Raw genomic sequence first — 27,109 nt, 5'->3', positions numbered from 1 at the left:
TTGAAAATAAAGAATGTGACGATTATGCCGGGAAATACTATGTGAAGCGAACTGTAGACATACCAAAGTGAGTGAAGGCAGTGAAATCTACCCCAGCATGTTCTGGAAGACGCGTTCCATCGTGACGCGGATAAATTTCAAATTTAAATTACTCTAAAAATAACCTATTTTTTACATATAAGGGCAGTTTTGAATTATAAAACTGATTTTCTGTAATGGGACCGGCATTGTTCTTCAAATAATGAATTGTCCGTATTCGAATTAAACAATTTCAGTAACTTGGAAAACCATACCTTATGTGCCTGAGAACGAGAGATTCTTCGAATTAGACAGGATTTTGAATTAACCGATTTCGAATTATCGAGGTTCTGCTGTATATGTTTCCCTTCTATTTTTCCTTCTTTGGTCAGTTACATGACACTACAATGTCAGGTTTCCCATTGTCAGTGCTTTAACATCTAGGTCATCCGCTACATAGGTACAATAGGAAAAAAATTTAATCTCTTGTAAAATAAAGTTGTCAGGTTGAAAACAGAGGGCCATTGAGGTCAGGAAAAGTGAGGACTTTCTCTGAACGTTTATGTATCTTAAAACACTTTTGATCAAGCAGGTAAAAACACATTTCTATTATACTTCTTAGTCTTGTAGTTTAAAATTCAGTGGAAAAGTCAAGTTCACAACAACGAACCCTCCATCTAGCGGCGAGGATAGGAATTGTGCCACCTGCTGAAGCCTGTCACACTCCTCTGGGCAAATGATTAATGAATGACAGATGAAATGAAATGGTATTGGAGTGTGTTGCTGGAATGAAATATGACAGGGAAAACTGGAGTACCCAGAGAAAAACCTGTCCTGCCTCCGCTTTGTCCAGCAAAAATCTCACATAGAGTGACCAAGATTTGAACCATGGAACCCTGTGGTGAGAGGCCACCCGCCTGAGCCATGGGGGCTGCTCCTTCGATATGCTGTGACAGTTCACATCTCCTATGAAAAGCTTCACCCTTCGATTCTGAATGTTTCACAGCTTACTGAAGGCGAAATTGCTGTTTGGTGATTTATGAACTGGTATCACTATTCTTGACTGGAACTAAATGGCCAGAATCGCAGTGTTGCTGTTGGGAGTCATGTCAGCTGAGCTTTTTGAAACAAAACTCTTCGTAAAAAAAATTGCACTTCCTTACTGGTCATGTGAACTCTTTCAAGATGTTCTGATGGAATATAGGACGCTTGAAATGTTATGATTTCTCTGAACACAGAAAGTAAACTGGGTGTTTGGGATGTTCACAACTGTTTTCAATGTTAATTCCACGAACCTACTACGCTGGCATAGCAGGGGGAGAGGTGATACTCCCACGTGGCTGATATGAAGCTCCTCACCGGCTTGCCGGCGGACTTAAGGGAAATAAAATACCTCTCGCGGACCAAACACACAACCCCATTGTGGGTGGGGAATGCAGATGAAGAATACACCCAGGGTATCCCCTGCCCGTTGTACGAGGCAACTAAAAGGGGCAACCAAGAGATGATCAAATTAGAACCATGAAACAACTTGTGATTAGAACCACCACACGGGGAGCACCATGGGTCGCTTTTACTTGCGCGTAGTGCCACTATGTTAGGTACCGAATAGGTTTGTGACTAGCAGCAAAAGAACGCGACAGCTTTTACAGTACCTGTGATTAGTAGCACTATCTGAGCAACATCATGAGATGAGGGAACCCATGGTTATGGCTTGCCTATGATTAGTACTGACTATATGAAGAACACTACGGGATAGCGTGAGTCCCTGTGGTTAGTACACTTGTGTGATGAACACCATAGGTTTGCGTTGCCTGGAAATGGCGCCGCAATGTGCGACGCACCATAGGTCTGTATTACATGTGCGAATTTCATTACCTGTGAGTGGTACCATAATGTGTGTAATACTGCGAATCTGCGCTGCTTTTGATTAGTACCGCAACATGACAAATAACCAAATACCATGGTTCTACTTTTCTAGCGATATGTACCTTGGGGCCAATGACTTGGATTTTGGACCCCTTTCAACTACAAGCATCATCGATTCAGTATTATATTATAGAAGCAGTCCTTTGGTCAGTAATACTATTATTTTACGCCAGCTTCTGTGAGCTTCTGTGCATGTGAGGCACTGTGGGTCAGTTCCACTGATTGTTTTTAATTCATGTTCATCCATGCATTCATTCTTCGTCCTGATGTTTTGAATTATGGTCAGTGGAGGATTTTGCACTTTTAATTTATCATTTCATTTCGTCTCATTTCGTACCATTAGGTGTTGATGACCCAGATGTTAGGCCCCTTTGAACAACAAGCATCATCAATGTTAATTCTCTAATTTGCTGCCTATTTTGGACTTCATGCTGCTTTATAGAATAAGAGTTTGAAACACAAATAAATAATGAATAGTATAAGTAATTGAAAGGAAGAGAAAAGTGCAAATCGAGTCGTGCACAGAAAGGTCGAAAAGTCTGATCAGAAAACAATGTTTCCTAATAACCCAGTATTCCAAAACAATAATGCTTCCTCTGATATTAGTTTTTAGAAAGAGTGTGTGATCTGCGATAATGCGTTGATACTTCTGGGCTCCAGTGCAGATATTTTTTGTAACCGCTAAGGGACAATTACGGTTACCATAATAATAATAATAGAATAGTAATAATAATAATAAAATAATACTAGTAGTAAATAATATAATACTTAATAATCTGACTAAGGACATTATAAATAACGCAGTGGCGATGAATTCCCATCGAAACGTGACAAGTATCCTATGATACGCAATATTAAATCAAATACAAGGGAACACTTACAGGCCTAAAAATGACAACTAAGAAAGGATAGTGGAACGTGCTGGGAAGCCCTGTCTATGAGGTCCATGGGAACATATGACGTTATGGGGGAGAAAAGACTTACAATAATACAACCAACAGACAAATAATTATTAAGAAAATGAACATACAATTATAAATGAATAAATAAATGAACTGCGGATTAACTGATACTTGAGATACAAAACAAAAGATGTGTAAGTGAAACAATTAAGGTCTTCGATCACGAACAAATTTGGACATAAGAGTTTCAGAATTTACAGAATGAAAGGAGGCAACCTCGAACCAAACAAAATTAATTACACAATTCGAGAAAGTGATACAGTTACTACAATTACAACTAGAGTTAGAAAAGGTGGTCTGCCTCATAAAACAACGTTGCGGACTAGCATAAAAGGTAAGTCATATAAATGCTCTATTTTGGAAAATGTGGAAAACTAGAGGAAACTCCGGCACACGAGATGAACTTTTACATAATTACTGAATTTACATTAAGTGGGAATTGTCCGAAACATATGAATGCATTTAAATAGCATAAGGCAAAATGCGCTTACCTTTGGCGGCTGACGACCATTGCGGGACGGGCGCTAAACACGCCCGCCCGCTGTAGTGATCCAAGTTCAAAGACGCAGACAAAGTGACTCGCACGTGCGAGGAGCCACGAACAGGAAATATGGACAGCAGGCAATGGTATGTTGATAAACGGGGTTAGAAGTCAGGTTGTGAGTTTCACAAATAGGAAAAGTCCTCTCAGTTTTAATTACTGCGTTGATGGGGTGAAAGTTCCTTTTGGGGATCATTGTAAATATCTAGGTGTTAATATAAGGAAAGATCTTGATTGGGGTAATCACATAAATGGGATTGTAAATAAAGGGTACCGATCTCTGCACATGGTTATGAGGGTGTTTAGGGGTTGTAGTAAGGATGTAAAGGAGAGTGCATATAAGTCTCTGGTAAGACCCAACTAGAGTATGGTTCCAGTGTATGGGACCCTCACCAGGATTACCTGATTCAAGAACTGGAAAACATCCAAAGAAAAGCAGCTCTATTTGTTCTGAGTGATTTCCGACAAAAGAGTAGCATTACAAAAATGTTGCAATGTTTGGGTTGGGAAGAATTGAGAGAAAGAAGAAGAGCTGCTCGACTAAGTGGTATGTAACAGTTCAACAGTAATAAAGGTGTTTTAATTTATTCCACCTATTCAATACTTATATTGAATATAAGTATTGAATAGGTGAATATAAGTATTGAATAGGTGGAATAAATTAAAACACCTTCATTACTGTTGAACTGTTAAAAATTTTTCAATACGGACCTAAAATGAGGTTTATAACATGTAAGTGGTATGTTCCGAGCTGTCAGCGGAGAGATGGCGTGGAATGATATTAGTAGACGAATAAGTTTGAATGGCGTTTATAACAGTAGGAAAAATCACAATATGAAGATAAAGTTGGAATTCAAGAGGACAAACTGGGACAAATATTCATTTATAGGAAGGGGAGTTAGGGATTGGAATAACTTAACAAGGGAGATGTTCAATAAATTTCCAATTTCTTTGAAATCATTTAGGAAAAGGCTAGGAAAGCAACAGATAGGGAATCTGCCACCTGGGCGACTGCCGTAAATGCAGATCAGTATTGATTGATTGATTGATTGATTGATTGATTGATTGATTGATTGATTGATTGATTGATTGATTGATTGAGTGATAACAAATGACCAATAGCAACACTCCAGTTTGCCACATTCACTTATTAAAAATCCTAATATACTGACCAATAAAAACACTTGTACTTTTGACCAATGACAATATTCTTCAGGAATCGCATATTGCATATTAGCGGATATTACAAAACGACAGGAAGGGCCACTTACATGTGGCACACCCTGCCTCACAAGTCATGTATAAAATTTCCACATCCCTTTCCATAGTTAACAAAATAATACAATTTAAATCAGGAAATGTAACAGAACATAAATCTTCTCCATAGTCCATTTCTTCATAGGCTTAAATATGGAATAATAATTCTTTTAAATAAGAAAGCTTCATACAATAATTTACTTTGCATAAACACTTCAGTTCTTTAAATGTTTTTGTTTACCTAAAATGATGACAGACAAAAATTTACATATTACATAATAAGGACTTCTGTTGCTTCACTGATTTCTGCTCACCAATGGCCACATTTTTATATGTGTTGTCTGGTGTTTTACACACCTTTTAGTACACTCTTATTATTTAATAAGCCCCAGTGGAAAAGGTTTTCGTATTTGTTCTCATCTTTTTCACACCTTGTAATACTCTTATCTCATCTTTAGAAACGGTAGATAGCCTGTATCTGTCACTGTACCTTACATAGGGGGCGTAAAATACACACGTCAGGAAAAAATCTAGTTATTACGTATGTCTGTTGGATAATGTTTTGTGTGCGTGCGTGCGCCTATTATTAGTCGACTCCGACGTCATCTTCGAGTTGAATGTCGATGAGAGAGCTTGCTAGTGCACGTAGTGAGAAAAATATAGCGAAGAGATTGATCGCATTCAGTATAATTGCTGGAGTGCATAAATATTGATAACGGAAAAATAACCCACACTTCATCGCTCGTAATGCCGGGTGCATCGGTTACACAGTTAAATACGAGGGCTGTTTTTTATTAAGGGTCTTTTAAAATAGAAAGAACCAAACATTTTATTTTCAAACCACATTTATTTTTAGGTTTTACATATGTTTCTTTATTCTTCTACATAGTTGCCTTGTTTATTTAGGCACTTGTGATACCTTAAAGCAAAGTTTTGACATTCCTCTTTAAAGAAGTCTGCCACATGCTCTGACAGCCAAGAGTTTTCACTACTTGATAGTCTTTGAAACGCTTCCTGCCAAGATGACGTTTCATCTGCCATAAAAAGGTGGAAATCGCTCTGTGCAAGGTCAGGGCTGTATGGTGTGTGATCCAATATTTCCCACCTGAAAGAAACAGTTCCCGGGTCTGGACAGCAATATGAGGCATTGCGTTACCGTGAAGGAGCGAAATTCCCTTTGTCAGCATGCCACGTCTTTTCTCCTGAACTGCACGTCAGAGTCTGGTCATGGTTCCGCAGTAGGTTTCTGCGTTGATCGTTGTTCCTTGTGATATAAAGTTCACCAGCAAAGCACCATGCTTGTCCCAGAACACGGTTGCCATGATCTTGCGCTGTGACAGAGTTTGTTTGGGTTTGATCTTGACAGGAGAGGTTGAGAGTTGCCATTCCATTGACTGTTGCTTGGATTCAGGAGTGAAGTGGGATACCCAAGTTTCATCTCGTGTGACGATTGGACTCGCCATGCCATCCCCTTCTTGGGCGTAACGAGTCAAAAAAGGTGACAGAACTGGTATATCTCTTTTGTTTGTGGTCTTCTGTGAGGAGTTTGGATACCCATCGAGAGCACAATTTCCTAAAGTTTGTTTTCAAATACAGTTAAATACAGTACAGACCTAGACACTTCAGGAAAATCCATTGAGAGAGTTGTTATTGTCAATCTTCTGTCCTCACGAATTTTCATGTCAATTACAGTCACGAAATCTTCTGTGATCACAAATGTTGGGCTTTAGCATTCTTCGTCATGAACGTTTTCATGGCCACTTTTGAACTCTCTTACCCATTTTACCTTCGCTCATTGCATTATCACCATACACCTCACAAAGCTGACAATGGATGTCTGCAGCTGGCATGTTTCTTGCACTCAAAAAATCGTATTACAGACTGTATCTCACACGCGGCAGGTAATTCGATAATCTTGAACGTTTTAAAGATGCACAGTTCAGCGTACGGGTTAGCTACACAGCTGCAACTGACACCTGTTAGTTTGCAAAGGATGCCTGGAGGTAGCGCGCACACTTGTTGCGGTGTCTGCACTCACTGCGGGATTATTAAAAAATGGACCATATTGAAAAACATACTTTGTATAGCAATTTTCAAGGGAGAGGAAAAAACACCTCATTGCAACGGAGTTTTCGCTATATGTTGTACTCGCTATAGTGTACTTCTACTGATGTTTCATAATACAGTAGACTCCTGACTATGTGGCCTTTGAATATGCAGTAGGTCCTGGATTATTTTTGAAGATGTTTTGGTGAGCAAACCTACCAGGTGTACGACTTCCCAAAGTCTACTACAGTTCTCTCTGTGTTCACACAAATTTATGAATAGTTTCGTCCGTATGACCAACACAAAGAAAACGTGTGAAAGTCATGCGGCACATCTGTGTTTCGTAGTTAAGAAATGTCCCACCTCAGTAGTGTAGGCCTACTGCAGCTCTGATGACATCGCACAAATAGGTGAATCATTTCTTTCCGACCTGCACATTGCAAGCACACGTCAGTCATGTACTGATGACATCTCACAAATAGGTGAATCATTTCTTTCCGACCTGCACATTGCAAGCACACGTCAGTCATGTACTGTATATATGTGTCTGTTTTATAGTTAAGAATATTCACCAGAGTAATGGTTAGCACAATTAGCTACCACTCTCTGGAGCCTTAGTTTGATTCGTGGTACCATATTGCCAGAGATTTACAAATGGCAGGAAGGTCATTTGTGGTAAAAATGTTACATGCTACTCCCTTCCACTGGGAGCCTGTCTAAAAGGAGCTGCACCACCTCAGGGTGAGGGAACGAGTTTACTTTAGTTAAGAAATATTCAAATATTCACGGTTGTTGCTATTAATATAGCAGGTGAGATCATTAACAAGGTGATCATTTAATATCTCGTAACACTGGCCATTATAGGTTTTTTTAGAGAAGTGGGTTTAAAATCTGATAAAAACAATCCCATCATAACTGTTTGTGATTGACCAGAGCGCCACTGCATTGGCTCTGCGCCACTTGCTGGGGTTGTTTTTATGTCGGCAGTGATCGGGCACCTTCGCGTGCTATCGGGTCAGCGAGGGGTTGACGGGAAAGCAGCATGGCTGCCGGACTATGTTAAAATGTGCTATGCGGACAACTTCCGTAAATATCTAAACCATCGCGTGAGCGACTGGTTAAACAAATGTATCACGATGTGTATATAGTGTAATAAACCTAATATATCTATAATTAAGTACAGTTCATCTTTCTATGTGTATGAACCAGCATGTGGTTCCTAGCACTACATGTTCTCAGGGACCTGTCCGTATGATGTCGGAACATGGTCACACCGGTCCGGATTCTTGAAAGTGTCGTAATGCTATAATATTATGTGGTCCTCCGGTGTTTGTGAGTGTATGTTTCGAGTGCTGACAACCTGTGGAGAGAATATTGGAGCACATGTATCATCATCCCTACGGCATGCTGAACTGACGAGGCGGACAAAGGATAAGTGCACATCAGAGCAGTATACCAGAGGTCAGTCATTCCTTTAATTTTTCCTGTCTTTCCTAACTCATATCATGGAGTCTAGTGAGAAAAACCTGTTAGTGAAACGAGCGGTCATTAAAGGGTCACTGACACGTATCAATAAATATGTAGAGAAGTTTGTGGCGGGCTCCGATATTAATGCAGTACGTAGCAGGTTGAAACAATTGCCTTCACTCTGGGAGGAATATAAGCATGTTCAGTGTAAACTTGGGATTAATGACGACGAGAACTACGAAAATCATGAACGGGATAGGGAACAATTTGAAGAAAACTATTACGATTTAGAGGCGAGAATGACTACACTGATAGAAAAGATCACAGCCCCCGAGCAGAATATCGATCAGTTGTCTCAGCATTCTTGCGGTAATTCCCAACAGAATTCCATGGAAATACGATTGCCCGTCATTGACCTCCCTACATTTCATGGGCTGTGTGGGACTTGGACTCATTTTCAAGACACTTTTCAGGCTTTAATTGTTGATCATTTAAAACTATCAAACGTTAAGCATTTTCATTATCTACTTTCAGCACTCAAGGGCGAGCCTCATCAATTAATTCAGAACATTCCTGTTTCTAACTCTGACTTTGTAGTAGCTTGGGAAGTCGTATGTAAGAGGTACAACAACAGAAAACTGCTAGCAACACAACATATCAAGGCTCTATTGTCATTACCTACATGTCACAAAGATATAGCATCAGACCTTAGGAAGTTGAACAACCATGTAGTAAGCAATTTAAATGCTATTCAGAACCTCAACCTTTCAGTGCCTATACAAGAAGCCTTACTCCAGCAGCTGATGTTAGACAAGTTAGATCCCGTTACCCGTAAAGCTTTCGAAATGAAAGCTCCAAGCAATGATTTTCCGAGACTCGCTGAGGTATCCACCTTTTTGGAAGAAGTGTTAGAATTGATGATGGCAACACGGGAACAGAGGTGGAGCGCGGCAAATCCAGCTAAGCACCAGTATGTGAGAAACAATGAAAGCCCAATTCGAGTTAACTCAATCGTATCTACAAGGGGAAAGTGTGACTTTTGTGACTTAGATCATCCGTTACATCGGTGCGAAGGATTTCTGCAAGCTAACACAAGAGAACGGTATGATTTTGTCAAAAGAAAGGGCTGATGTTTTAACTGTTTTTGGCATCATAGTGTCAACGTGTGCAAATCTGATAGCTGTAAGACTTGCCAGCGTAGACATCACACTTTGATTCACTTTGACAGTGCCACACACAATCAAACGACTACAAACAAGGATACCCAAGCTAGTAGATGTACCGGTATTAGAGACGATGAACAGGGTCAGAGTAATGCTAGTTACTGCACACCAAAATTCCACAGTCTCAAGTAATGCTGTCCACTGCAATAGTAGGAGTTGCAGACAACAATGGTCGAATTCACCAGTGCCGAGCTCTACTTGACAATGGATCGCAACCACATTTCATAACCGAGTCACTTGCAAGTAAGCTGAGGCTGCAACGAAATAGAAACTGTATTCCAATTAGTGGGATAAATAACACTGCTGTCACCGCATCTCAAAGTGTTGACGTTCGTACCATTTCTAATGTGTCCAGATTCGAAACTGTTTTAACGTGTTCCATACTCCCTCACATAACAGGCGATATTCCAGCGAATCATATTGATTGTAAATCGAGGAACCTGCCTGAGGATATCACATTGGCGGATCCTCACTTCAACAAGCCAGGACCACTGGACATGCTCATCGGTGCAGAGATTTTTATGCAGTTGTTGCAAGAAGGGTGGCGGAAAAAGTGCGATGAGCTACCCATCTTGAAGAACACTGTATTGGGATTGATACTGTCAGGTTGAATAAAGTCGCGGGCTCGGACTAGTGAGAGAGCAGAAACTCCACCCACTTCATCATTTTTCCTCAGACAGGACGACTTCAGTAGGAAGATGGAAGAATTCTGGGCAATAGAAGAAGTGACAACTAGAAAAATGTCCCTAACCAAGGAGGAGCAGTACTGCGAGGAGCTTTTCATAACTCACACCAAACAGGACAACAGTGGACGTTTCATTGTGAGGTTGCCTACGAAGGCAGAAAGTCTGCAAATTGGGAACTCTTACAAAATAGCGGAGAAACGAGTTAGACTACTGGAACAGAAGCTTGAGAAGAGTTACGTGAACTTCATGGAGAAGTATGAGACCTTGGGTCATATGAAGCTGGCCCCAGATATATGCAAAGACGAAGGAGCATTCTGCTATCTCCCACACCATGCAGTTTTGAAGGCAGAGAGTACCACTACTAAGACACGGGTTGTATTCAGCGCGTCCTGCAAAACTGACAATGGCGTTTCCCTCAATGACACACTCGGGGTGGGACCTACTGTTCAACAAGATCTACTATCAATTGTGATAAGGTTTCGCACACATCAGATTGCGATGACGGCAGACATTACAAAAATGTACCGTCAGATCAGAGTAGACGACAAGGATGTTAACTTACAGTGCATAATCTGGCGAAAACATCCATCCGAGTCTCTACGCACCTACCAACTGAAGACTGTAACATACGGTACATACTCAGCGTCCTTCCTAGCCACAAGGTGTCTACCTCAACTGGCTGAAGAAGAAGCCCTCGTGTTTTCTACAGCATCTCGCATGTTGAAGCGGGACTTCTACATGGACGATGTATTGTGTGGTATCGTAATCTATAATCTTCATTTCCGTATTGACGAATTACACAATTAAAAATAGGACAGAATTTCCACCAATCAATACTTGTTTATTGCTTATATTAAGCTACAGGACCGGTTTCGACCCCATATACAAGGTCATCTTCAGCTGAACCATGAATACTTATTTATATGATGAAGCTTTGATTAAATTGCATTGTCAAAGGAATGTCATATGATGATGTGCATTTAGTCACAAATGGGGCATGTCTTAACGCGAATTGGCATATATGTCAGTATGTACAATATTGCAACTGTATGTTTAAAATATTATGTTGAGGTCCTAAAATTAGTGTATAAAACATATCTTCACTTAAACTAACTTATATATATATGTACAGGATGAAATACTATATATAAAAAACATTTCGTGCACATGAACATTCGTATCTTGCTTGTTGGTCAATTCATCAACTCTCGTATTTAAGTCCCATTTACAGTTGTACACTCAGCTGCTGTTCTTGGAGTTTAAAAGATATGGTTGTAAAATTGCATGAGTAAAAGATTTAGTCTTCATGTGGGATAAAACACTTTCCTATTAAAAAAAAAAAAAAAAAAGTTGCCAGATGTATGGATAAAATTCGGCTAAAATATGTTCAGCCCTGCTATGTATGTTGCCTTATGTTAGAATCAAATCTTGTTGTCCTGTGGCGTCCGTAAAATTGGGCTCAAAGTAATGGCTCCTTTCCCATTTGTAGCTGTGCAATGGTGTTATGTTTATCTGTGGAAGATAAGATTGAGCTATGAGAGATATATGTTGGAGGAATGTCTAAAGGTTATGTGTGTAAATTGAATATGTACTTACTATTGTTGGTGTAGCCGAGTTGCGTTTGACGTGCGAGCTTGTAGTGTACTACTTCGTGTTCTTCTTGGGCTCATACTAGCTGCTGTGAGGGTAAGGGAAGGAGGGGTAGGGAGAGTTGTTGTTGTGGGGGTAGGGGTGGAGCTGGGTGTGTTGTTTGATGTTTTTCTGTTACGTGTCGCGTTCTGTTTGTCAATTAACTTAAGGTAAGAGTTTTTTAGAGCGGGGATAACTGTGTTAAAGACGAATCCAAGAAAGATTACGCACTATTCACCTTCAATAATGAACACATATACCCCATAACCAACATTTTTAAAAAACATAACCTAAGAATAGCTTTCAGAACTACACACAGTAGTACCAACATCATACACAACGTCAGAACAATCAATAGCAACAACAAATACAACCACTCAGGGGTATACCGTATCAAATGTAATAATTGCGAGACAAGCTATCTCGGACGCACCGGTAGAAACTTCCTAACCCGATATAACGAACACATAAATGCGGTAAAACACAATCATTTTTCCTCAATAGGACAACATGTCGCAGACTATAAACACAGTTTTACAAACATCGATGACAATATGCAAATCCTAAACATAAACCCCAAAGGCCCCCTGCTCAACATAACAGAAGAATTTTACATTACTCTAGATCAGTACACCAATCCAAATTACAACATAAATGAAATCACAGAAAAAACTAACATCATCTTCAATACAGTTATCCCCGCTCTAAAAAACTCTTACCTTAAGTTAGTTGACAAACAGAACGTGACACGTAACAGAAAAACATCAAACAACACACCCAGCTCCACCCCTACCCCCACAACAACTCTCCCTACCCCTCCTTCCCTTACCCTCACAGCAGCTAGTATGAGCCCAAGAAGAACATGAAGTAGTACACTACAAGCTCGCACGTCAAATGCAACTCGGCTACACCAACAATAGTAAGTACAAATTCAATTTACACACATAACCTTTAGACATTCCTCCAACATATATCTCTCATAGCTCAATCTTATCTTCCACAGATAAACATAACACCATTGCACAGCTACAAATGGGAAAGGAGCCATTACTTTGAACCCAATTTTACGGACGCCACAGGACAACAAGATTTGATTCTAACATAAGGCAACATACATAGCAGAGCTGAACATATTTTAGCCGAATTTTATCCATACATCTGGCAACTTTTTTTTTTTTTAATTGGAAAGTGTTTTATCCCAAATGATTAAATCTTTTACTCATGCAATTTTACGACCATATCTTTTAAACTCCAAGAACAGCAGCTGAGTGTACAACTGTAAATGGGACTTAAATACGAGAGTTGATGAATTGACCAACAAGCAAGATACGAATGTTCATGTGCACGAAATGTCTTTTATATATTGTATTTCATTCTGTACATATATAGATATAAGTTAGTTTAAGTGAAGATATGTTTTATACACTAATTTTAGGACCTCAACATAATATTTTAAACATACAGTTGCAATATTGTACATACTGACATATATGCCAATTCACGTTAAGACATGCCTCATTTGTGACTAAATGCACATCATCATATGACATTCCTTTGACAATGCAATTTAATTAAAGCTTCATCATATAAATATGTATTCATGGTTCAGCTGAAGATGACCTTGTATATGGGGTCGAAACCGGTCCTATAGCTTAATATAAGCAATAAACAAGTATTGATTGGTGGAAATTCTTTCCTATTTTTAATTGTATTGTGTGGTAGTGATACAGTGGAAAATGCTATACAGCTGCGTGGAGAACTACAAGAGTTGGTGCAAAGCGGAGGCTTCCCGCTCCGCAAGTGGACTTCGTATCACTCCGCTATACTTGAGACAATGTCAGAAGAACTGAGAGAATCAGAGTTACCCTTACGATTTGACAAGGAAGACAATATTAAAACACTAGGATTGCTGTGGCATCCCTTGCTTGACAAGTTCCAGTTTGAGGTTCACATCAAGAACAATGGAGGCCCTACGAAACGAAAGGTGCTTTCAATTATAGCCTCTATATTTGATCCACTAGGGCTGATAGGACCAGTAATCGTAATGTGTAAAATTTTCATGCAGCAGTTGTGGCAAGAAAACTAGGGTGGGATGAACCACTACCATCTTCTTTACTTGAGGGCTGGATTAAAATCTTTACTGATCTTCCAACACTGAACAACATTCATGTCGACAGGTTGATTCTTTGCACGGGAAGAGTCGTCCAGATACAAGTTCATGGCTTCTCAGACGCTTCTGAATGGGCCTACGCAGCGTGTGTGTATATCCGTAGTACCAATCAACACGGTGAAGTTTCAATACATTTGGTATGTTCGAAATCCAGAGTCGCTCCTCTGAAACAACAATCTCTAGCTAGATTAGAACTGTGTCTGGCTCTTTTGTTGGCACGTCTGGTGGATAAGACTACAAACACCCTGAATCTGAAAATTGACAATACTTTCTTGTGGACTGACTCGACCATAGTACTCTTGTGGCTTGCAGCTGAACCAACATGATGGAAAACGTTTGTTGCAAATTGTGTCTCTGAGATACAGCAGTTGACTGGAAGAGCCATGTGGGATCATGTTATGTCAGAAGACAATCTGTCCGATGTTCTTTCAAGGGGAGAAGGACCACTCAGCCTACAACATAATAAACAATGGTGGCATGGACCTGCATGGTTAGTGCAAGACGCAAGTACCTGGCCCACTAAGGATTCAAACGATTCTGCAGACGAACTTCCAGAAAGAACGGATACGGTACAATGTTTAGTTAGTGCCACTCCATCTGACGAAGTCACGACGCGGTTCTCATCTCTCTGTCGTCTACAGAGGGTGATGGCTTATTGCAACAGATTTGTTTTCAGTTCCAGAAGACACATCGTAAGAATAACAGGACCATTATCTGCAGAAGAGCTAGCAATGGGACTTCAGATATGTATCAAACTTGCTCAGCGTGTGACATTCGCAAGGGAAATAGGCGAGTTGAAGTCGAACTCCTCAGTTTCACCGCAAAGTTCAATAAGATATCTGGACCCATTCCTAGAAGGGAACGATGTATTACGAGTAGGGGGACGCTTATAAAACTCTTTGAAACCATTTGCAGAAAGGCATAAAATCATATTACCTCAGCGTCATAATATAACCAAGTTGATTGTGGCTGACGAGCATATTTGGCTGCTACATGCTGGTGCGAATCATGTAGCAGCCTCTCAGGTCCAGATATTGGGCAGTGAGCATAAAGAAAGTGGTACGGAGTGTCATTCACCAACGTGTGAAGTGTTTCAGACTACGAGCCTCAACAGCAACGCAGCTCATGGGGCAGCTACCTTCTCCTCGAGTGACTCTATCGCGGCCATTCTTGAATACAGGAGTTGATTACACTGCCCCGTTGTACATTAAACAGGGTGCAACCAGGAGCAAGGTCAGGGTAAAATGCTACTTAGCATTGTTCGTTTGCTTTTGCACCAAGGCAATACACTTGGAATTAGTTCATGACTTGACCACACAGGCCTTTATTGCTGCCTTACGGAGATTCGCGGCTAGGAGGGGGAGGTGTACAAACCTATGCAGTGACTATGCTACTAACTTTGTAGGAGCTAGAAATTAATTGTTGAAGGTGCACCGGTCGAAACAGTGGAGGACAGATATGCTGAACAATGCAGCGCAAGAGGGATTCACGTGGCATTTCATTCCTCCTGATTCGCCTCACTTCGGGGGACTCTGGGGAGCTGGGGTGAAATCCATAAAACATAATTTGCGAAGAACCGCTGGCAATGCTTCCTTGACATACGACGAGATGTATACCCTACTTTGCCAAATAGAGGCATGCCTAAACTCAAGACCGCTCGTTAGATTCTCAGACGACCCTGATGAACCCTCATACCTGACTTCTGGCCACTTTCTGATCGGAGCTCCCTTGCTATCCTTCCCTGAACCTGACCTTAGTGATGATGTGCACTGTTATACTTCCGGATGGCGCTACATTCAGGAGCTGCAGCAGAACTTTTGGAAACAGTGGTCTAATGACTATCTTAATAACTTACAACAGCGGCGGAAATGGTTGACGAGTCAGCCGAACCTTCAGCCTGGAACTATCGTCTTAGTTAAGGACATATGAATAGTAACACAGTAAAGGTTTCCACCTATTCAGTACTAATATTTATTTACAATGTTATAAATTACATGGGACTAGTTTCGACCCACCTAGGGGTCATCATCAGCCATATTAAAGCATACATAAGTTTTTGTCGAATCCTAAAACCTGTTATTTTTAACTGTAATAATCGTATGGATTTATACCTTCTTCTCAACCAGAACTTCAAAAATAACTTCACGTCCAACAATCAACAACGCAACCGATCAACACAGCTTTAATACACCAAATGCCTAATTTCTCCGCTTACGTGATCAGTGTCAAGCCGACTCAACATCAAAAGAGTATCACTCTTTACTCTCCAGACTTTGTACATACTTGTATATATGTTTATATGTGTTATTTTACATTGATTCTTTAGTACGAGGACTACTGACATCCACGAGGTTATATTTTTACAACTCTAAGCACCCCACTTGTACCTTGTTCCAAACTTGTTTGTATATATATATATATTATTTACTACTCACCTGTACCTATTAACATTTCTCATCTCATTACCACACTTCACTTTATAAATTATAAATCCATACGATTATTACAGTTAAAAATAACATGTTTTAGGATTCGACAAAAACTTACGTATGCTTTAATATGGCTGATGATGACCCCTAGGTGGGTCGAAACTAGTCCCATGTAATTTATAACATTGTAAATAAATATTAGTACTGAATAGGTGGAAACCTTTACTGTGTTACTATTCATATGTTATTCTCAGTTCAGTACGGACCAACAACATGAAATTCATAACCCTTGATTAGTTAAGGACGACAACATTCCTCCTCTCTCTTGGCGACTTGCGCAACGGTCGAGGAAACTCATCCTGGGAAGGACGGACGAGCGCGTACGGTTACAATTTGCACCAGCAATGGAATTTTAAGGCGTTCTGTACATAAGTTATGTCCATTGCCAGCTCAAGACTGATACTTGCAAATACATTCAGTGTCTCATTTCGTGTTGTGTCAAATTCTTTGCTCTTGTATTGTAAGATTTTAATTATGATCAGTGTCTTTTATTTTTTGTGTTTAGTGCTGTACTTTTTATTGTAGGATTTGAATTTGTTCATTTAGGTTTCATTATTTGAACATCTGTGTACATTTTTGCTCAGTTATTTTGGTTGAAGTTGTGCGTGTCTCGTATCGGCATATGTATTGATGGTGAAAGAACTTCATAATATGACTAGGTGTTCAATTTAAATTCAACATTTCTTGTAATTGTTAAATGTGATACATTTAGGTGTGGCAGTATGTTTGTGATTGACCAGAGCGCCACTGCATTGGCTCTGCACCACTTCCTGGGGTTGTTTTTATGTCGGCAGTGATCGGGCACCTTCGCGTGCAATCGGGTGAGCGAGGGGTTGACGGGAAAGCAGCATGGCTGCCGGACTATGTTAAAATGTGCATTGCGGACAAGTTCCGTAAATATCTAAACTATTGCGTGAGCGACAGGTTAAACAAATGTATCACGATGTGTATATAGTGTAATTAACCTAGTATACGTATAATTTAAGTACAGTTCATCTTTTCTATGTGTATGAACCAGCATGTGGTTTCTAGCACCACGTGTTCTCAGGGACCTGTCTGTATGAGGTCGGAACAATGACGATTGTTTTACTTGCCAACGTACCTCACAAATAATAATAATAATAATAATAATAATAATAATAAAATTTTAAATCCCCACTTAACGATTTTCAGAGACGCCATACAAAACATACTATACGTTAATAAAAAATAGTCCAACGATTGTACAAAATTAAAAAATCATGATGGTATAACGCATTACCGCCACACCTGTAGATATCAAAAAATGCGACACAGTTTCCTGTTATTTATTTTTAAACCTCCCTTTGTGGAACTTCTGGCAATATACGGGCACTTGATAGCATACCTAACCTAAACAATGCGGCCTGTGTTATCTTATCTACAGCTGTTTAATTAAATCCTGGTGTGATAAATGTAGAAAACAAGCATGAAATATACTTTAAAATAAGGGTTTGGCTTTCAACAGCCGCAGTTATCCAAAGAACTCTTCGTCACCATGTATTACATTCGGAAGTACAACTCGTAAACATACGCTAGTTATCAGCTGGTGGTTTGGCACACACTCTACAGCACGGCTTTATTCGGAAAGAGTGGTTTCTGCTACACATACAGTGCATAACAGTCTTGTTTGTACACCAGTTTATTGCAACGAAATAACGGTTAAACTTTTGTATACAATTATTGTGATGTATTTTATTACCCATATCGTAATAGGTACATTAATAAACAATTTAAATAATAAAGAAACAGATACGTGACCTTACAATTTAACACAAATACAAGCAATGTACCATAACCGGGCATTTCATCGTGCAACAATCTTGTTTGTACACTTGCAGAAGAAAATGAAAATTTCACTCAAAACACTTGTTTCCTTGGATTTAATACCCCGATGAGTATCCTCTGGTCTTGAGAACGGCCTTGCACCTTTGGTGTATGGAATGAACCAGTTTGTTACATCTTTCTGGATCGGTCTTACCTCTTCTTCGTCAAGTACACTTCTTAACTGCTCAAATGATTGACATTTCCTTTCATGAACCCGTATTTTTAGGTCGACCAACAAAATTTCTGTGGGTTTCAAGTCAGGGGATTGGGCAGGAGTTCCCAGTTGCGTTGGTAAGTTCTATATCAGCCACTGTTTGCAAATATTAGCTGTGTGCTTGGGGTCATTGTCTTGCTGAAAGATGTAGTGAGACCCCAACCCCATTTTTACTGCACTCTGTTTGACATCGGTCTTTAAAATGTTTAAATAACCTCATCTGTCCATGATGCCATTGATGATTCCGATATTTTCCACTCCACAAGACGGCATGCACCCCCAAATCAGAATTGATCCACCTCCATGTTTTGCGGTGGCTAGGGTATTTGCAGATTTATTGGCTGTATTTACTTGTCTTCATATAGAACTGTTTCCATTCGAACCGTATAGAGATATTTTGGTCTCATCTGACCAAATAACTTTGTTCCAGAATGTACAATCCTTGTTTTCACACTCTCTGCAAAAAATTCATTCTGGCTTTTCGATTGTTTTAGTAACAAACGGCCGTTTCCGTGGCCGTCTACTGTGATAATCATATTTCCATAATATGCTACGAATTGTCTGATTTGATATTTTCTTCTTCGTACTTCCTTCCAGCATTATGTGGATCTTATGTGCACTTAATTGTGGATTCTGTTTTACTTGTTTCACAATATAACGTTCGTCTCTCCTGTTCAGTATCTTTTCTTTTGCTTTTCTTGGCAAATTATTTGTGGTTTCTCTATATCTGAATTTGTCCAACACATAGCGTACTGTGGAATGCGGTTTATTTACTTTGCATCCAATTTCAGGCAAAGAATACCCTTGCAATCCAAGAGATAAAATTACATTTTTTAGTTCATCACTTAACTCTGTTATTTTACCTATTAGGCCTATGTAACTCACGGCCTGGTGCACAAACTGCGAAAATATACACACTAGCACAGCACAGATACACACCAGCTAACTAGGAGTGTTCCCGAGCAAATACGAGGTAGTGAACGTGTACAAACAAGACTGTTGCAAGCAAGTAGGCCACTACACAACATATTTCACTCCCATTCTTTAAAAATGATGTACCGAGACTTTTGATCGCTAACATCAAGTTCTCAACACCTTGTGCAATAACTTATCCAAGTCTCGTGCATTGGTTATGTACTATTTAGAAATTATAAAGACATATCTGTTAAATGGGGTATACAAACAAGACTGTTATGCACTGTACACCAACTGGGAATATCAGAGACCATCTTCAGAAACCATTTCGGAATAGATTCTCACTGTTTGAATATAGTCGGAAATGAAACTTTTTTTGAAATTTCAAAAAAAAAAAAGATGGGACCTCGAATGCTCTCGTTGTATAGCTGATGAGATGCAGTTAAAATGACGTCATATAGAATGACGACAAGCCGGTAGCAGGGAAGTTGTCAGCACAAGACGATAATTCAAATGCAAGCAGTGATTAGGTTTACTCAGGTTTACTGTGTGGTAGGCCTAGTGCTCAACTGACAGAGACAAATGACTGGCCATTAAGTTCTTTTGTATCAATGTTGCATAGCGCTTATCCCTTTTCTCTACGGGATCGAGTATGAGACAAGGCAAATCTTCTTGGCGAGTTTTTACGACTGTATGTCCTTCGTGACATCAACCTAATCAGAGCAATTAATGGGATGAAACGAATGACATGATACAAGTAACTAAAATGGACTATATTTACCTTATATGTAGGTCTAAAAGTTGTGTTCACCATTTATTGTCTCTGTACTATGAAAACAGCCGCTATAACTCAAATACATTCATAAGTTTAGTTAAAAAGTAGTGTAGGATGTTTACATGTATAATTTATAGCTCTTTATAGCCTAGAAGCCATGTCTTCACTGCACAAAATTTGAGGTTATCACGTATTGGACTCCTCCTTACTTTTTTTTGGCTGTAAAAGTGGAAGGAAAAAAGGGGGTCTAATATGCAAGTAAATATGGTAATTTTTCTCAAATGACCTGCATTAGCAGAAATTTTTTGGGAAGAAGAAGAAAAGGGAATTTTTTTCCACTTTTATTTATTTGATATTGTTACTCTCATAATTGATATCTATCATTTATCATTTCCATGACCAACGAAGAATTAGAATTAGTAGAGCATCTCTTCTTAGAGTACTGATCTGTTACTGGATGTTTGTGGTCCACATGGCAAAATTACTTCTGTTGACTGCAATTTGAAGTAGTTGTGTCGAAGTATTGAACCAAAGCTCCAAATTTTTTAGCCGGGTCATCCGATGTCTTCCACGCCCGTAACTGCCAGCCACTTTCCATTCGTGTATTAACAGAATGTCTTGCTATGTCTCCCAGATATTCAGTTTTTTTTTTTCTTCACAGTTGTAATAATTTCTGTGTCCTTTCAGCATTTCCCCAATACTTCATCATTTGTTATGTGATCTGTCCAGGAGATTCTTATTATGCATCTTTAGACCCACATCTCAAATGCCTCTGATTTTTGTAGTGGTTGCAGTCGGTGTCTATGTTTCTATACAATTGAATAATAATGTTGAGATAAAATATGGGCCCTAATATCATTTTGACTTTGTTACAGGTTAAGCAGAACTCCCAGTAACCAACAGAGGGAAAGGAGAGAAAGTGTTGAAGATACTGAACCTGAGAAAAAGGTATCTAGAGAGTCTTCTGTGGAGAAGCAGAATAGTTCTTTGGATGAAACTCGACAGAAAGGAGAAGGATGTGATGCAATGGAAGAGAAAGGCTCTGAAGATTGTAAAGCTCAGGGGAGTGTGAGCAGAGAGTCTAATGCAAAGGAGATTCAGCCCTTGAAAGAGAAGACGTCACCAGCAGAAATAGCAGAAATGAAAACTGTGGAAATCCCTCTGCCGGAAGGACAGCCCTTGTCTCTGAGTGAATCTGTGGGGGATACTCAAACTAAACAAAACAGTGGTGATATACCAAGTAAAGTAGTTGAAGCAGAGGACTCTTCCGAAACAAAAGAAAATAAAAGTATTGTCGATAAACCATGTGTCGATAGTAATACTGAGAAAGAGAAACAGGCAGCCTCTGTTGACGACAAAGCAAAGGGGGGTGGGGTTCTTGGTGAGGTGAAAGATCAAATTCAAGAAGAGGACAAGAGTAAATCAGAAAGTCCAATTGACAATAATGAGGAGAAGCATACTAGTGAAGGAGAGCGAGGATCTTCTGAAGAGAAAATTCAAGATTCATCCCCCTCTGGAGAGAGACAAAAGTCGAGGAGTCCTGTATCGCAGAAACATTCAGAGACAAGCAGCTCCAAGGAAAAGAGCAATCGTAGGAAAAGTAGGGAATCTTCTAGTAGTGCGGATGGTCGACATCGTTCGAGGAGCAAGGAGTCATCTTCCCGAAGTCATCATTCTGATGTTAGAAATTCAAGGAGAGAAGGACGGCGCCGTAGTAGGCCACAAGAGACACGGCGGAAAAGTCCAGAGAATCTGAGTGTGTCAAAACACAGAAGAAAAAAAAATTCCCGTAGTAAATCCTGCAGTCCTAAGCAGCGACGGGAGAAGATTTCCTTAAGAAGATCATTGTAAGTATAAATTTTATACAGTCAGTATTGGAATACCTGTTGAGCCTCAGCCCCTTCTCAAAATCTGGTTGATAGTGATAATTTAATGTTTTGGGTGCAGACATTTCCACCATTATCAAATACAGTAGGACCTCGATAATTCGAAATAGGTTAATTCAAAATCCCACGTAATTCGAAGAAGCTTTCGTTCCCGGAAACAGAACGAACAATTTATGGTAAATTGTTTCATTCAAAATACGGATGATTCGTAATTCAAAGAACAATGTTTGTCCCATTGCCGAAATTCCGACTTTTAATTCAAAGTTGCATTTTAAAAAATAAATAGATTTTTGAGAGTAATTTAAAATCAAAATTTCTCCAAGTCACGATAGAATGCTTCTTCTGGAATGTGCAAGGGTAACGTTCCGCACTTTCACTCACTTCGGTGCGTCTACAGTGTGCTTCATAGTTGCTAAGTTTGAGAAATTGTAGTTTTTTATTCTTGCAGTTACTCATCTTACTTAACTTTTAATGTACAGTTGTACATTTAGTAGTTACAGTGGAACTTTGTTAGTACATTTTCGAAGGGACGGAAAAAAATTGGATGTCAAAAGCAGGAAAATGTACTACTGAAAGTACTATACTGTATTTACAATGTGCGCTCCATAGACGTTTGTGTGAAGTTGCTGACCTTAAGAATTAGTTACGTGCACTATTACAGTCATAACAAGAACATACGTTTGTCAGTAACGTAGGGTCGTATTCATGAACGAGACTTTGACTTAGACTTAGAAGGCGGTAAGTCGCCATTTCCATTTCGTAATCGCTACTTGGAGGTAAGTAAACTTAGATGGCGACTTTACTTCCAAGTCGCCGATGTTCCGTACTTAAGTAGACTTGGAGATCAGAAAAATAATAAAATGGCAGATATTGCTGGTGTAGTTAATTTTGTAGACGAAATTGAAAAGAGATCCAGGAAATTATTCAGTACGTTGTGCGTAATCCTCAGCGTGTTGTAAAGAGATGCATGGAACCCAGTTGAATTTAATACAGATAATGAGTTCAGAAGATGATATAGATTCGACAAACGTACAGTACAGTAGAGTCTCGCTCATCCGACCTTCGCTTATCCGACATTCCGTGTTATCCGACACTGGTAGACTTAATTTGAACTTTTGGTGGAGACTGAATTCAGGCACACCCGATGTGGAGGGTGCGACCATGGGACAAGCACTGGCCTGACCGCTGGCGGTAGGACCGTTTTTTTTTCTCAAGGACAGGTGCAGTGAGTCTTCAGTCATTGTTCATTGTAGTATTGGTTGGGTGCGGATGTTATAGTTTTCATATCCTCTGTGAGTATAGCGAGTAAATGGAAGAAAGTGATTGTTTTTATGGAAGACAAATTGAATGCATTAAAGAGATTGGGCAAAGGGGAAATTCTTCAAGATGTGGCTTCAGATTATGGTGTTGGATGTGTTACAGTGGGAGTCTGGAAAAAACAGAGGGAAGAAATTGAAAAGTGGTGCTCTACCAGAGCAGAGAGAAACCATGAAAAATGTGAGTACGAAAAAGTAAGTGAAGCACTATTTCTTTGGTTATCTCAACACCGGGAAAAGGGCCTGCCAATATCTGGCCCCATTCTGCAGGAAAAGGCTGTGTATTTCCAGCAGGAGTTTAATGAAAGGGACCCTAATTTTCCTGCCAGTGCTGGGTGGCTTGATCGGTGGAAAAAAATGGTACGGCATTAGACAGCTTAATATCTGTGGAGAAAAGTTCCTTTCGTAAGACATCTGGAATGTTTTCGTTCAATATTGCATGTACTGTACAATTGAATTTGTAATTCAATAAATAGAGTACCGTAAAACATGTCGTTTTAGTACTAGAGTCTAGCCTTCCTGTTTCAGTTCATTTTCAAAGTTATTCTGTATTATCCGACATTTTCGGTGATCCGACGTATTGCAGGTCCCGTTTAGGTCGGATAATCGAGACTCTACTGTATTAGATGTACTAACCATGTTTGAAAACGAATTACAGAAATATAATAATTGTGGATCACCCATACCTCCAATAATACAGTTGCTAATTTCGTTAAGATTATTTTTTAACTTTACGTCACATCGACACAGATAGGTCTTATGGCGACGATGGGATAGGAAAGACCAAGGAATGGGAAGAAAGCGGCCGTGGCCTTAATGAAGGTACAGCCCCCCCACCAGTATTTGCCTGTGTGAAAATAGGAAACCACGGGAAACCATCTTCAGGGCTGCCGGCAGTGGAGTTCGAACCCACTATCTCCCGGATGCAAGCTCACAGCCGCGCGCCCCTAACCACACTGACAAATCGCCCGGTCGTTAAGATATTGTGCTACAGGTAGGAGTAAAATTGTTGTTACTAGAGCGCAAAGTTTTTGCACTTTCTACTCATCGTGTTATCTATTTAGGTTAAGGGATGATCAGCACAGATTAATGCATTCTTATGATAAATACAATAGTCTTTCACACTTCCATGGTTTTCAGGTAACTTCCAAATTGATTCCCCTGATTTATAAGGAGTAAGCCAGCCCTCAATATGTAGAATAATCAAAAGAATATCGAATATCGATCCTGACTGCCCGAAAGAGACCACAGTTTGTTTCGTTCCCAAATGAAGCTGAATGTCGAAATAATGCGCGACGTGTGTATGAAAGATCCTGATTCCCTGGAGTGGTTGGAGCTATTGATTGCACCCATGTACCAATAATAAGTACAGGTGGCAACCATGCTGAGTTTTTCCGTGATAGGAAAGGGATTTTTAGTTTCAATTATCAGGGCATAGCCAACCACGAGATGAAGTTTATTGATTTCGTTTTCAGCTATATCGTTCTTCTCTTTCACTAGTTCTAGTAACACGTTCCTTTCATAGTTGTTGAAGGCAATTTTTCTTTCTATCCATCGTCGAGAAATAAAAATTAACTGGATTGGATTGAGTTTAGAATCAAATGCGATCTATAACAGCTGAATTTCTTCTTCTTCTACCCCTTTATTAAGAAAAAACATTGAGTGATGGGAGATGCTACACTGCTTTTCCATTGTTTTCATTGCTAACTTCATACCTAATTCTTCACATCGTAACTTACCAAAGTCTACTTTGTAAAAGTTGTGTTTATGAAACAGACTTCCATGAAACTCAACTAAGCGAACTTACGTAAGTCAAATTCACGTTCATGAATACGACCCTTAGAGGGGGAATAAAAAACAACATAAAAATTAGTTACAGTATATGAATTTTAATTCTAATAATACATCTTACCTTGCAGTCAAACACTAATATTTACACTGGTTTGAAATACATTTGTATGGTTGATTGTTTACTTGGTTTTAATTTTAAAATTGTACTGCCCATCCTGTTTAACAAAATCATTAATTCATCATCAACTTTGAAAATAAACACGTGTTGCTTAACTATGTCCATTGTCTCTATCTTTTGTCACCATGGAAACTGGCTAGTCATCACTTTCATCCTGCACTGACGCTTTTTCCATCTTTCGTTCTTCAAGCATTTCATCTGTTGTCTTAGTTTTACACACTGGAACATCGTCGTCAGTGTTGACGTATCTTTCGAAAGTGACCTCTCGTGGTATTCGGCGCCATTCTTCACTCTCAGAAAAATCCTCTAGCGTGACATCATCAGCGCGAACATGACATAAGCTGGCTGTATTGAAGCAGTTCTGAATAGTCTTTTGCTCCACAGAATCCCAGGCAGCCTTAATGAAATGCATGGCATCTAAGACGCTGAATTTTCTCGTTATCGATTCCACTGCAGCCAATCTTCTCTGTACCAGCCTCTTAAGCATACTTCTGCTTCATGCACTGTATTATGCCATGGTCTAATGACTGTAGCTTACTCATGCAAGTTTTCTGGGAGGAAAATGAACATTATGTTTATCAAATTAGAAACATTTTGGGGATGATCAACGAAGAGTGCAATTTTCCTGTTCCTTACGCCAAGCCTTGCATCCCATGCGTGTAAAAAAATTTAAAATAGTTCGCAAGTTATCCATGCTTTCATGTTAGAAGTGTACTTGCATGGAAAAGATCGCACATTCTTGAAACATCGCGGATTGCATGCTTTTCCAACTTCCAGTGGTACCAACTTCTTGGTTCCACTTTCATTACAATATAGGAGAATTGTAAGCCTTTCCTTGTTAAGTTTGGCATCCTGACACTTCGCACCCTTAAAATCCAGGGCTTTATCTGGATGAAGATGGAAAAACAGCGACATTTCATCTGTATTAAAAATATCATCAGGAGTATAGTCTTTCAAAGTTGCAGGAAGATGAAAAAAAGCCCCATTTCGTCTGTATTAATTCAAAATTCCAGGAAGCGTTGTAGTTTTCTGTGTTTCAATATTTTCGCACAGCGTAGTGTCATTATCCAGGGCAGCAGCTTTGCTTCACATACATCTATAAACTAGGTCATTTCGATTCTTGAATCTGACAATTCAGCCTCACACACACACACCCCAATGGCGCAACAGCCCCGAAGGGCCTTGGCCTACCAAGCGACTGCTGCTCAGCTCCGAAGGCCTGCAGATTGAGGTGTTGCGTGGTCAGCACGACGAATCCTCTCGGCCGTTGTTCTTAGTTTTCTAGACAAGGGCCGCCATTTCACCATCAGGTGGCTCCTCAGTTGTAATCACGTAGGCTGAATGGACCTCGAACCATCCCTCAGATCCAGGTAACAATCCCTGACCTGGCCGGTAATTGAATCTGGGGCCTCCGAGTTAGGGGCAGGCATGCTACCCCCACACCGTGGGCCAGCGCCAATCCAGTCATTCATTTATTCATTCATATCCTAAAGGCAAGGACTTGTCGCTGCAACCACATTTGTCTCTCCTCTGCTGAGCGTTTCAGGTCAGCATATTTTTTCAAATTCAACCTGTCCATCCAGATACTTCTTCCTCAGTCTTCCTCTTCCCTTCTTACCCAGAACTTTTCCTTCCAGCGGTGTTGTGAGGAATGTGTTATGTCGACGTGTGTGGCCAAGGAATTTGGTTTTCCTCTTTTCTATAGTGTTGATCAATTCCCTTGTACTGGGCGATTTAGTCGTGTAGTTAGAGGCGCGCGGCTGTTAGCTTGC

General features: G+C 39.8%; 1 protein-coding gene across 5 annotated transcripts in view; it reads left to right on the top strand.

The window, feature by feature from the left end:
- The window catches only part of Acn (Acinus), a 333,736-nt gene that overhangs the window by 101,973 nt on the left and 204,654 nt on the right, over nucleotides 1-27,109 (top strand). For all 5 annotated transcript variants that reach the window (XR_010860744.2, XM_067151131.2, XM_067151132.2 and 2 more), the window contains one exon: nucleotides 21,042-22,013. Coding sequence is in view for 4 of the 5 variants with exons in the window: in XM_067151131.2 (XP_067007232.2) it covers nucleotides 21,042-22,013 (972 nt within the window). In the remaining variant the exon portion in view is untranslated. The remainder of the gene's footprint in view (nucleotides 1-21,041; nucleotides 22,014-27,109) is intronic.

The sequence above is a fragment of the Anabrus simplex genome, chromosome 7 (genome assembly GCF_040414725.1).
Source record: "Anabrus simplex isolate iqAnaSimp1 chromosome 7, ASM4041472v1, whole genome shotgun sequence".
NCBI classification, from domain to species: Eukaryota; Metazoa; Arthropoda; class Insecta; order Orthoptera; family Tettigoniidae; genus Anabrus; species Anabrus simplex.
Note: the sequence above shows the minus strand (reverse complement) of the source record. Positions and strands in the feature narration are given on the sequence as shown.